A 12982-nucleotide genomic window follows, 5' to 3' on the forward strand; every position below is an offset into this window, starting at 1 on the left:
CACAAAGGAAGGAGCGGGGAGAGGTGGAGAAAACATGCCCTGAACTTGGCATGTTCAAGAACAGAAACAGAAGGCCAGTGTGGCTTCAGTTTGGGGCAGTAAGGAGCAAAGGAGCAAAGAAAAGGCTAAAGAGATTGGAAGGGATTGGATCACGGAAGGTCCCACCAGGCCACTGTTAAGGGGGCTGCGTTTTACCCCACGAGTTATGGAGAATCACCGAGGGTTAGTTCAGTGGGGAAGTAAAAAGACAGGAATGACATTTTTAAATGTTACCAGGCTGCTGGCTGAAGAATGGATGAGCTGGAGGCTGAGAACAGTGAGGAAGTAACAGACTAACTCAGGAAGGAGGACGGGAGAGGAGTTCGCCTCCAAAGCAGGCTGACGGGGCGGGTGCGGGAGAAGTGGGGAGACACCCAGGGAGCCAGGCCCAGGCCCTCAGAAGCCACGCTGCGCACCTCCAGCGCACGAGAAAGAAGTGACGAACGGGATGGGAGCGTGAAGAACGGACTCGGTGGTGAAGAGGAGGGAGGTCAGAAAGGAAAGGCAGGACACGGGCAGGGGCTCCTGGGGACAGAAGCAGACGGGGCGGCCCCTCACCCATCCTTCTGGTCTGGCTTCTCCTGCAGTCCAGACAGCAGGCGGATGAGGCAATCCTCGTACTTGTCCAGGGCGCCCGAGGCCAGGTAAGCGTTGTACTCCTGGTAGAGCCAGGCGAAGGCCAGGTCCAGGCGGGCCCGCACGTCCTCCAGGATGAAAGACAGGACCTCCGCCTTCAGGCCCGCGTCAAATTGCGTCACCAGGCTGGCCAGGATCTTTATACGCACCTGACAGGAGTGCAAGTGTGTGTCAGCGAGTGGGGGCAGCCCTGGGCACCCCACGATGGAGTTCTGTGACGACTCCTGCCCAGTCTCAGGGATCCCCAGTGCAGACCTGGGGCTAAGTGAGGAAGGCAAGCTGAAGGATGTTATGCCCAGCAAGTTCCACTTGTGGGGGGGGAAAAAAATGTAACGAAAAGGGAGAAGTCAATCAATCATTGCAATATACAGTGAGCTTCTAGGAGTGGCGCCTACACGTGTAAACACAGGAAGGTCTGGAAAGACCTGACTCGAATGCGTGTTGCCCCCCCGCAGCCGTCCCGGTCTCAGGGATGTCGTATCCATGCCTCTCTGCCGCCTCACCCCTGTGCAGAACTGACACTGTCGACCCCATTACACAGAGGACAGGACGGAGGCTTGAGAAGAGATTGGCCTAAGGCCAGGGGCTAGGAGTCAGGCTGGGATTCGAGGGAGGCAGCTGGAGGGGGGACTAGAAGGGTGGGCTGGAAGGACGGGCACACCTGGGCTGCCCCGCTGCAGGCCACGGCCTTCTCAGCCCGCAGGATCCGCTTCACAGCTCCCAGCTTCATGGCCTCAACCTGGGCATCCGTCAGAGGCTTCAGCACATCACTCAGGCGGAAGATTTTCTTGCGCCCCCCAGCACCCGCCAGCCTACAAGGGAGAGCAGTAATGGGGACAGTGACGGGGACAGGGATGGGGAGCGCCCTTCCTGGAGCCCAGGAGCACTCGTTGACGCCTACCCCAGGCCACAGGCTCGCGGCCCCTCTCTGATGTCCCTGACTGAGGCCCACAGGTCACAGGGCAATGACAAGGGAGAGGGTGCATTTCTGATCCTGTGAGGGGTGTCCAGGGGAGGCTTCTGCGGAGACAACATGCCAGTGGAGATGTGACTGAAGCCAGGTAACGAGACACACAACACTGGGGGGGGTGAACATTCCAAACAGAACAGAACCCAAAGTGGGGACCTGCTTGGCTGTTCAAAGAACACCAGGAGGCCAGCGTGGCAGCAGTGGGAGCCAGGGGGATGGGGAGCTTGGTGGTGCAGCAGAACAGGTGCAGCCTGTTGCCAGGCCTGCGTGGGGTTGGGGCAGGACAGGCCTCGTCTCATCTGAGAGAAAGTAATGAGGATGGTGATGGTGACAGTTGGTAGCACTAGGCACAGTCAGGAAATCTTGCCAGAAGCTGGACATCATGGTCACTTCAACCCCAAGAGTCATCTAACTGAATTCGCCGACCATAACCGTGAGCCAACCAGAACCATACCCCTTCAGTCCCTGGCGAGAAATACTCTCATGCCAGTGCTAGCACAGGGGCACTGTTACATGAACCAGCTAAGGCTGGGGGCTCCGGCCTGGCTCCAGATTCAGAGATCCTCACCCTGACCTCCTGTCTCTCTCAGACATGCACACTCCGCAGCCCTCCGCCAGCCAGGACTCACCGGGGCTGGGTGACGGGGATGATGGGCTCCGGCCTCCTCTTGGCCTGGGGAGCCTCTTCCTCCAGAGTGGACATGGAGCCCAGGGAGCCCACCACAGAGATGGCCTGGCCCTGGGCTGACAGGCGCCGTTTGATCAGGACGCTCTCGGGCTTCACTACCTTCTCCTCCTTGGGCTCCTCTTTGCACTGTTTGGTCTGCTCCACACCTAGGGGAGCCGGCAGGCAGCGGGCACGTCAGCCCCCACCCCAGCCCAGCACCCGTTGCGCACCAGGCCCTCCACTAAGGCTCGTGAGCAGAAGCCCAGAGCCCGCACCGCACCGCACCTGCTGGAGGCGCTCGCCGCCTGACCCGACACTCTGCTGGAAATACCACTCACAGCTCGTGGAAGAGCAAAGGAAACACGACATGCTGTTTCCAGCCAAAGCCAACCCGTGGCCCGGCCTGGTCAGAACCCGAGGCAAATGAACGCATGCGTGCATCAAACACATGTCATGGCGGCTCCAGTCACGACAGCACACAGGCCCAGCAACAGCAGTGCGGACAAACAGATGGTGGGCTCATCCACAAAACAGAATATAACCAAGGAATAAAATAAAAAACCAAACCAAATGACTGGTTCACACGACACGGATGAGTCTCAAAAACGTCTGCTGAGCAAAAGCAGCGGACTCTCCGTGGCCCCGCAGATGTGAACTTCAAGCCCGGGCAAGACCTATGTGCAGGGACAGAAGTCCACAGAGTGGCTGTCCCTGGGGGCGGGACGGCGAGTGCGACCGGGAAGGAGAAGAGTGGGGAAACAGCCCACATCTCCCTCTGGGGGGTTATGGGGTGGGCTTGCTCGCCCTGTGAAACCTGGGTAAGGTGCGCGCTTGAGTCACCTGCTTCACTACGTGCAAGTTTTACCTGAGTCGTCTGCTGGGCTGGGAAGACGGCGAGGCTCAGAGTGGTTAAGTAACTTGACCAGCATCACACAGCTACTAAGTGTCTGACACTGGTCCATCTCAGACCTCAAACCCAGGCCTGTTGGATTTCCAAGCCGAGGGCCCCGCAACATGGAGCATAAAACACATCTACGGGGCCTGTGATAATTTACGCCCAGATCTCATGTGATCTTCGTCTGTGCTACCCTAGGGAGACCCAGCAGGCACAGAGCCGACGGCGGCCCAGGTCAGCCATGCACGATACCCACCCGGCCCGAGTCCTGCAGCCGTCATCTGTGTGGCCATGAGCCGAGCCAGGTGCTTGATCTGGGCTTCCGTGCCCGCCGACTCCACCGGGGTGTAGATGGCTTGGAAGGAGGCCGGCATGGCCTCGGGCAGGTACACCATGCTGATGAGGACCTGCGGAATGCCCAGAGTCAGGAGCCTGTCCAGAGGTCCATGCTGAGGGACTGCGTGACTTACACCTGGGCCTGCTCTTGCAGAGCTCAGGCTCCTGGGGCCACCAGAGAGAACAGGAATAATGGGGTGGTGTGTTGCAGGAAGAGCAGTGAAGGGGGCCACAAGACACATCAGGACAGCCAGGGACAGTGCTGGCTCCCTGGGGAAGTGCCTCTCCTGAGAACTGAGAAGCAGGCAAGAATCACACTCACATAGGGTTAAGTCTTGCAGGGGGTTGGGGGGAGGTACTCCCGCACGGGGACAGCACAGGGGGCACCTGCCCGGGGTGGAAGGAGGTGCAGCCAAGAGTGATGTGGACTGGAAATTGACTTACACAAATAAATGAGTGTCCTAGCAGAGCACATCCCTATCTGTCAAGAATTGGTAGCAAAATTTTAATTCTGTACATGCCTGGAACTTTGTATGCATATTGTAAATAACAGAGTAACCAGAACAGCAAGATGGGATTACTGCAAATCAACATGGGTGGGGTGGCACTTAGGTGGACACTTGGATCCTTAAATGCTTACACTGGGAAAAAAGACTGAAAACTAGCAAGCCGAGTATTTAACTTACAACTCGGGGGTGAAACAGTCAGTGAGTAGCAGGCAAGAAATGAAACAGAAAGGTGGTGAGAGGGCATGAACCCAACTGCGAGCCGGCACAGACCGTCCACACTCCCGCGGGTCTATGGGAGGAGAGAGGACACGGTACCAGGGACAGAGGGCGCATCACGACAGAGGCAGCAGGAACTACGAAAACAAGAGTCATGTGAAGGACATCATGCCCGTGATGGGAAAAGGACGACTTCCAGAGTGTGGCGAGGACACAGGTACGGGGGGGTTTATGGGAGTCAGAGAGGCCCAGGGTTAGCTGAGTTTACCTTTTATCTGTAAGAGCCACCGCGGGGACCTGAGCAGGGGCCCCACACCCTGTGATCAGAAAGACCCCTCTGCTGCCCAGAGCCAGTGCGAGGGGCTCAGGGAAGCGGGCAGGGCCTGGATGGTCAGGGGCGTGGGAACAGAGAAAGGGTGAGGATGGGGGCAAGGAGTTTCAGGCCTGGGGCTCACCACAGGGATCTGAGCTGGAGAGAAACTTCATCTCCCTCCTGACTAAAACTCCATTCCTTCTGCCCGACCACTAAGCTCCCTGAAGCCTCCAGGTGGAGAGAAGGCAGACTAGGGGCGACTGCAGGGGATGGGGGAAGAGGCACTCTCCCAGAGCACCCAACGGGAAGGTCTGGGCCCTGCTACTGTCAGATGACTGATGTGCTACACCCCAGTCCTACACGAAACTCAAAGCAAGCCAGGGATTCACTTTGGAGCAGGACAGCTTTGAGAACCTGAGGACCCTGCTGGCCACCACGATCCAGCAGCTAATTCACCCTGCAGTTAACAGACCCGCCCCTTCAAAGGAGAGGATTGAGTCCACGAAAGAGGCGGTGGTGAGAAGTGACCTCCTGAAAGCAGAGAAAGGGCTACCCAAGGTCGCAAAGCCCTCAGGACCATGTCCACCCAGCTCTGAGGACGGAGGACACGTGATGTCAGCCAGGGAGGCCCACGCTGTGGAGCAGAGCAGAGAGACGACCCGCAAGCACACCTTCCTGTCTGGGGAAACGGCCCCTACCCATCCTCACCAGATTGGCCACGTTGTCAGGTGTCAGCAGAGGCTGCAGGAACTCTGCGGTGATGTCCGTGTCCGACTGGCCAGAAATCTGGGCAGAAGCCTTTGAGGTCCCTGATGGGCCTGGTTCCAAGTCCTTGTCCTCGTCATCTTCCCCGAGGTTGGGCTCTGGGGTAAAGAAACAAGCTGTGGCTCTGCACAGAGCAGCACCCGCCCACCCCCTGGGAGGGCCTGCCCCAGGTGCCTCCACGCATAGGAGCAAGCACTCAGACGGACAAGGCCTGGGCTGCAGCCCGGCTCTGCCCTTGAACGCCACATGACCCAGGGTGACCACCAGCCTCCCTCTGGGCCTCCGTTCTCCTTGTGTGGAATGTCAGAAAGCCGCCATGGCCCGGCTACCACACTGAGCTCCCAGGAGACCAAAAGGTCAACTCATGATTTCACAGAGCTTTCACCGTTTAGTGAAATACTGCTCGACCGCACCAGGAATCAGGAAAATGAAAAACCACCTAGTGAGAAGGAACCGTTGCCCGCGTGACTGACAGAAAGCAAGAAGGCTGGGAGTGACCACAGGTAGCAGGGAGGCGGCCCGTGGGAAGGGAAACTGGCAGAGCCTCTGGAAGAGCAAGCTGCTAGTCGAGCAAAAAGTAAAGCGTGCACACTTCTCTGGCATGTGCAGAGCAAGTTCACCTCGCGGTTATCTACCCCGAAATCTCAGAGATCAGCGAATGCAAAATGTACAAAGAACATTTTGGGTCTGTGCAGCTAGAAGGTCGCTGGTCGTACAGAGAAACGGCACGGACAGGCTGGGTGAACACAAGCACGGCAGCACCAGCCCAGGGGGAAATCTGGTCAGCCAGTCTTCCAGCAAAGGTTCATGCAGCTCTGAGTCTTACAGAAGTGAGAGACCCGTATGTTCAACATGGTGACAGTCAAATACAAAAAGCTAAGAATGGGCTGAATGTTACACAATCTTTTAAGAAAGCTCGCCACGTGCATGTGGAAGAGCTGACAGCCTTGCACTAACGCAAGGTATCCACGATTCAATCACAAGAGGCTGAACAAGCCAAAAGAACAGGCACCGGATCTGCAAACAGATATGCACATCTATGATGATGCTTGGGCTGCCTCCAATAGGTGCAAAACCCAAATATGAATCCAGGAAGCCATCTGTAACCCGATGATTTACTGAGGCTGGTAAAGCAGGGTAACTGGCACTCACAAGCGGCTGAGGTCGGGACACCACTGCAGCTTTAGGGACAGCATTTTAGCAACAGTTACCAAGGAGTAACAGACACCCAATGCAATGGGCACATGGTGTCCTCAGGTCTTGATTTCTGAAGTTATTTCCTACTTAAAAAGAAACCAAGCTCCCTGGAGAAATGGCTGGTCCCATGGCTAGGGCAGGGACAGTGCAGGTGCACCTAGAACCATCTTGTTACACCAAAAAATAAAAACTGTTCAGAAACATGGGGCACAGTAAATGGACATGGGAACCAGCCCAAAGACTCCTGCTGGCAAGTGTGAGGCAATCTGAGCACCAAAATGAGCAGCAGTGAGCGTGTAACCCAGAAAGTAAGAACCCACAGTCCATGCCATGAATAAAACAGGGAGGAAAAAGAACCCCCTCCTACAGGGGAGCAGCAGCTAATGCAGCCCTTTTACCTTAAAAAAGTCAGGTGGCTACCCTCTTAACCCTGTGATCCAAGTTCCCATGCCCAATCAGGCAAACTGACGAGAGGTTGGGGCACCCCTTCTGCTGTGATCCTACAGAAGTGCACCACCTGAACCCAGCCCGGTGACCAGAGCAGACAGACCCTAACAGAGGGACATTCTACCAAAGAGTCAGCCCCTGACGAAGGCGAGGCCAAGGAACAGAAGGAGGTGGGACCCTCTCGGGAGCCGGATGGGACGACTGTAAGCGAATATGAACCTCGCCTTGGGAAAAGAACGCAGGACTCTCTGGTACTATTCTTGTAACTTGTCTGCAAGTTCGAAACTACTTCTAGATAGTTTAAAGGAATACAAAAATGAACTCGATGGGCAAAAACCAACTTCATGCACAAGTCCTCTGCACCCCCAGCCCCACCTTGAGGGAACTGTTCTGGGGCTGGACGCCGTGAGCACTGCTACGCCCCTCAACCCATGCTTCAGAGGGACACGAATGGAGTGTCCATCAACAGGGTCTGGTGAAAGCGGTGCCTGTGCACTTGTACTGCTATAGCCCCTTTAAAGGAAGGGAGCAGCCTTCCCCTTGCAGATACAGAAAGCTCCGAGGCCCTCACTGAGCGCACAGAGGCACTGCTGCTTGCGTTTGATTATGAAGAAAAAAGAGATGCCTATTGCACTCTCTAGATCGAAATTAATTCCTTATTTTTTTAAGGGGGCGGGGGGACGGACCGATTCTTTCACAGATTTTCTAGGAATAGACAAGTGATCAAAAAAATTTCTTTAGAGCAAGAAAGGCTGCTCTGGTTGACACTAATGTCAAATAACACAATCACCAAAAACCACTTTAGAAAGTAAGCCCACTTAGGGCCTCCCCGGTGGCGCAGCGGTTGAGCGCTGGGTTGTGAAGCTGCCCGCAGCCTCTGCAGCGCCGGTTCAATCCCCGGCTGCTCCCCGGCCACCAGAGGAGGGTCCCACATGGCGCGCAGACCTCTCCTGCCGCCCGCTGCTCCCCTCAGCAGTGTACTTTGGTCCTTCTGCCTGCTCTGCTCCCCACTCTGGCTCTGGTGAATTCTCTCACCCTCCCGTGCTTCTGACTGTACCCAGTGCTTGTATAAATAAATAAATAAATCTTAAAAAAAAAAAAAAAAAAAAAAAGAAAGTAAGCCCACTTAGCAATGCTGCCAGAGAAGGAGAACTCTACACATACAAGGCTTTTCTGAAAGAAAATACATTAATATTTGGGGACTCGTTACTTTTGGGGAGAGGGATAAGAGGGAGATCATTTTCATTTTATTATTTTCTGTGTAATTTAGAGAACTTCTAAATTTTTAGTTTTGTACTGAGTTGTATTTTTACACTTATCGCAATATGTCATCTTACTTACGCAACGTAATTTACAATATAATGTGACTTTGAACGCAGGGCGCTTCTGGCTGTAAATAGACATTTTAAACGGCCTGCCCAGCCCCGCCAGGCCTTCTCAGCTCACCCAGCTTCATCTTCTTGAGTGTGGAATCCGAGTCATCTCGGGGCCGCTTGCGGGCATCCTTGCCGCTGGGCATGTTGCGGGCGATCTCCGCCTGGGGAGTGCCCAGGTCCACCAGCAGGGTGGTGATCTGGGCCTGGAACTCCAGGGAGGCTGGGTGCTTCAGCACACTCAACAGGTGCAACTTGAGGTTCTTGCGCACGCTGCTCACCTGAGATTTGGCCAGCGTCGGGGGCAGGTTGGCTGTGAGGAAAAGAGGCAGAAGCTTGGGACTTTGGGCAGACCTCTGGGGCCCCTGCAGGTTTGACTTCCCAACTCCCACCTCGGTCAGTGGTCTTGCAGGCATCACCTAGGGAGGTCCTTGGCCTCAGATGCGCTACATGGCCTCTCCAGCTGACCCTTCAGCCCTGCAGAGCCCTCCACTGGTACTAGTCACCCTCCTTACAAAGAAAACAACTCACCCTCCCTGATATTAAACAGAAAGTCTCATCTCCTTTCCTGTCTGGCCTGGAAATTCCAAATGCCCCCCGGGGAAGGCTATGCTCACCACCTTCACCTGGAGACTGGCCCAGCTGAACTGCCGCCACAGTTCGTCGCTGGTCTCCCTGCCACCAGAAAGACTTTCTACTGCCTAGCAGTCACCTTGACGAGCCAGCCTCCCCTGGTCCAGAGGGAAAGAGGATGCCTGTAATTGTGCCCGCACAGTATCCGTCCCCCCTTCCTCGGCCAGTAACACTCCCATTCTCCTCTGAGGGAACCACCCTGGCTCCATTCTCAGTCCAAGTGGGCGAGAGCCCGGGCCAGTAAGAACACTTCAATCCCGTGGCCGCTGTGATTGGTTCAGAGACAAGCTTGTAATCTCTCCTCAGCCAATCGGAAACAATGAACGCCAGCCCTTGGACTTTTGCAGCGACCACTGGGAAGGAAACACTCTCTTTCCTCTGGGGTTGCCAAGTGCATGGAATGCAAGTCCGGAGCTACCAAGGCCATCGTCACTGTCCCAAAGAAGGAGACAGAGAATGCAGCCAACATAGGGAAAATAACAGCCAAGCGCTGGAGACAGTCATGACCTGCGCACGTGCGCACCCTGACCCACCTATTCAGTGCTCATACATGCGAAGGGGTAGAGAAAATAGTAGAACGAAGCATCATGCACTCATCCTCACGTACCTGGGCACGTCTCTCCTCCCTGCTCTTCAGGGGAAGGGGAAAGGCTGGACGATCTGAAAGTATCTCAGACATGATCCTGTCTCACCTCCTCACACCCGAACTGAAGTGAAAAAGCCAGTTCTGACCCAGGTTTCTGTCCCTTGAAACCTTTAGATTCTGGTCTATCCTAGAGGACGCCTCCTTGGGCCCACGACCTACTAGGCTGATGGACGCCCTGGGCCCGCCCAACTCACAATTCCTCAGGAGGAAGCAGATGCCAGTGGAGAGGGAAAGCTAGGGCGGGGCAAGACAGGGTGGAGCAGCCAACCTACCGTGCAGGGTTTCGTAGGCCTGGATCACCTCGGACATGAACATGGGTCTCTGGCGGGCGATATTGGCGAGGGCACCCAGGGCTGTGGTCAAGTTGATGGAAGAGATGGCAGGGTGCACCATGAACTTGAGCAGCTGCTCCAAGGCCGCCTTGCCCTCTTCCCACAGCACATCTGAGAGGAAAAAGAGACTCACCTAGTAGCAGCCTTTTTTTTTTTTTTTTAATAGAGGCATGTTTTATTTATTTATTTATTTGTTTGTTTGTTTATACATGCACTGGGTACAGTCAGAAGCGCAGGAGGGTGAGAGAATTCACCAGAGCCAGAGCGGGGAGCAGAGCAGGCAGAAGGATCGAAGTACACTGCTGAGGGGAGCAGTGGGCGGCAGGAGGGGTCTGCGCACCATGTGGGACCCTCCTCCGGTGGCCGGGGAGCAGCCGGGGATCGAACCGGTGCCGCAGAGGCCGCGGGCAGCTTCGCAACCCAGCGCTCAACCACTGCGCCACTGGGGAGGCCCCTAGTAGCAGCCTTTTTACCAGGCCGCCAAGTAGAGCAACTTTAGGGCCCAAAGGCTTGTTAAACCACAGCACTCTGTCAGTTCCCAAAGGCCAACCCCCAGCAACACGGACGCACAGCTTTCATGTTCTCTGTGAGAGCTTTCATATTCTCTGTGCAAACACACGCTTTCAAATTACTGAAATAGTGACTAAAAAACCACCTAAATGTCCACCAACAGAGACAGCTTAGTGGGAAGTGGTGGAAGCACACTATGGACTATTGTGTGGCAGCCAAGCACGATGCTGGCAGGGAAAGAAGGGAACTTAAAATATTGTTACTAAACTTAAGAGGTTGTTAAACAACATATAAGAAGAGCTATTATGTGTGGGGTTGCTGACTACGACAAACATATTAAATCACAAATGCTCACCTACCCCCTTAATCTAGATGCCATAATTATGCCCCCCAAATTTACCATCGAGGAAACTACCTCAGAGAGAACAGGTCACCTGCCCAACGGCAGAGAGACTCAGACGCAAACACTAATGTCAAAGCCTCGCAGCAGACGATAAAGCGCGGGCCTGTCTTTGTAAACAACAAAAACAATCCAACAAACTCAAAAACGAGCAACATGTACAAGCAAAAGCCTATCTCTGCATAGGGAAGGTCTGGGGGAAAAAAGCTCTGAGGAGTGTCCATCCTGGGAAGCAGGGCGGGGACAGGTGCTTTCCCGTCACATCTGGCTACACTTATTGCTCGACACGCTCTAGGTTATAGTATATGTCATACTATATGTAGTTTGCAGTTGAGAAAACCGTAAAGCTAGCCAGCATGTCAGAGCTCACATGCTCACGGAACCTCACTACAAACCCACAGTGTCACCTCCGCTTCAGGAAATAAAATGAAGTTCAGAGAAGAAACGTGCCCAGGATCCCATAATGGGCCTAAAATTTCCAGAAATTGGGCCTCCCTGCTGGTGCAAGGAGTTAAGTGTCAGCAGTAGGAAGCTATCATCGGCCACTGCAGCATGAGTTTGATCCCCAGCCAGGGAGCTGACCCATATGGCGCAGCAGACCTCTCCTGTCTTCCCGCAGCAGTGTATTTCTGTGGATCTGCCTGTTGTGGTCCCCATTCTGTCTATGGTGAATCCTCTTACCCCCCTCACCTCTGGCCTGTACCCCAGCTCTTGTATATATAAATGAATCTTTAAAAAAAAAAATTTCAGAAATGGAAAACCAAGAAGGGGGGTGGGTAGAAGGGCAGGGGGAGGAGGTGGTTCCGTGACGGACAAACTGTGGGCTGCAGCACTCACTGTACTGGATGTAAGGGTGGTCGCGGGGTATGCGGTCCAGGCTGATGTCATGCTCGTGGCGTCGGGGCACCTCTGAGTCAGCCATGCGGGGCGACAGGGTGACGATGAGGCCCTCCACGAACTTGATGGCGTGGGTGCGGATGCCGTCGTTGTCCGAGTCCAGCAGCAGGATGATGTCCGCAGCCATGGCCGACACCATGTCCCAGCAGGCCTCCTGGAGCTCGCTGATGACCCGTGACTTCACCATCCACTGGGAGTGGCCAGGAGGAATGGACAGATGCAGCGATGGAGACGAGCCAGCACCAACCACACCGCCCGGAGGCCCAGAGACCCATAGACGATGACTACTCTTATTGGGGAAACATTCACTGAGTCAAACCACCCAGCCCGGTGCTAGTGAAACTGAGGCCTGGACCCAGGTTTGGGTAAGTGTCATAGATCATGACGACCCAGCGTGACAAAGGCTCAAATCTCAAAGACAAAGGTAAAAGAGCGCTAGCCTCACAGGTGCTGGCCGAGGTTAACCAGACACATCTGTGTCGTCGTACTGATGAGCATCATGGGCTCGTGCCTTCCTGTCCTTACAGCACCCTCCACGGCTCGTGACTGGTGTTTCTGTGGTATCTGGATTAGTCTCTCTCTCACAGCTGTGAGCACCATGGGAAGACGGAGTCAGCCCGTCTTGGCCATGGAGAAGCACGCTGACCACATTAATGGACAGCAGGATGGAAGGCTGGGTGGCTGAGCGATTCCCTGACCACTAGACCTTAGGACCCACAGACCAACAGCACATCTTGCCCGTAAAGAGCTTGATTTGACCCTGGTTTTAAACTCTACCAGATGCGCCTGTAAATGCAACCCATTAGGCCAGGAAGTCTCCAGGTGGGGCGGGCACGCTCACCTGCAGGGCCACTTTGTAGAGCTGGGTCATGGTGAGGATGGCCTTCTTCACCACGTTCACGTTCTCGTCCCTCAAGAGCATGTTGAGATTTGCGATCAGTTTCAGCAGCAACTCAATGTCTCGCTTGCTGGGAGATGGAGGGAAAAAAACAAGGTCAAGGTGGCCTTCAGGCAGGTGATGAGAGCCTGAGAACAGGAGATCAGGGAGTTAAGGGTGAGTGTGTCTGGGAGACTGGACTGGGCTGGGCAGAGGCAGGAACGTACCTGTCACATTCACCAGCACAACTGGAAGCCAAGAATAAGGCCCAGCACCCTCGGAGACAGCCAGCAGGAGCCCAAGGTCTAGGCTGGCCCTACAAAC

The 12982-nt window shown here is 54.9% G+C and overlaps 1 protein-coding gene across 2 annotated transcripts in view; it reads right to left on the reverse strand.

Annotated features, from left to right (window-relative positions):
- The window catches only part of SYMPK (symplekin scaffold protein), a 30584-nt gene that overhangs the window by 11346 nt on the left and 6256 nt on the right, over positions 1-12982 (reverse strand). For both annotated transcript variants that reach the window (XM_037516809.1, XM_037516808.2), the window contains exons 6-14: positions 12623-12749; positions 11722-11971; positions 9915-10085; positions 8437-8676; positions 5290-5444; positions 3464-3614; positions 2275-2479; positions 1337-1487; positions 598-824 (exon numbers count right to left, since the gene is read on the reverse strand). In XM_037516809.1, the coding sequence (XP_037372706.1) occupies positions 598-824; positions 1337-1487; positions 2275-2479; positions 3464-3614; positions 5290-5444; positions 8437-8676; positions 9915-10085; positions 11722-11971; positions 12623-12749 (1677 nt within the window). The remainder of the gene's footprint in view (positions 1-597; positions 825-1336; positions 1488-2274; positions 2480-3463; positions 3615-5289; positions 5445-8436; positions 8677-9914; positions 10086-11721; positions 11972-12622; positions 12750-12982) is intronic.

Source organism: Talpa occidentalis, unplaced genomic scaffold, assembly GCF_014898055.3.
Source record: "Talpa occidentalis isolate TD23 unplaced genomic scaffold, MPIMG_talOcc4v2.1 talOcc4.17, whole genome shotgun sequence".
NCBI lineage: Eukaryota > Metazoa > Chordata > Mammalia > Eulipotyphla > Talpidae > Talpa > Talpa occidentalis.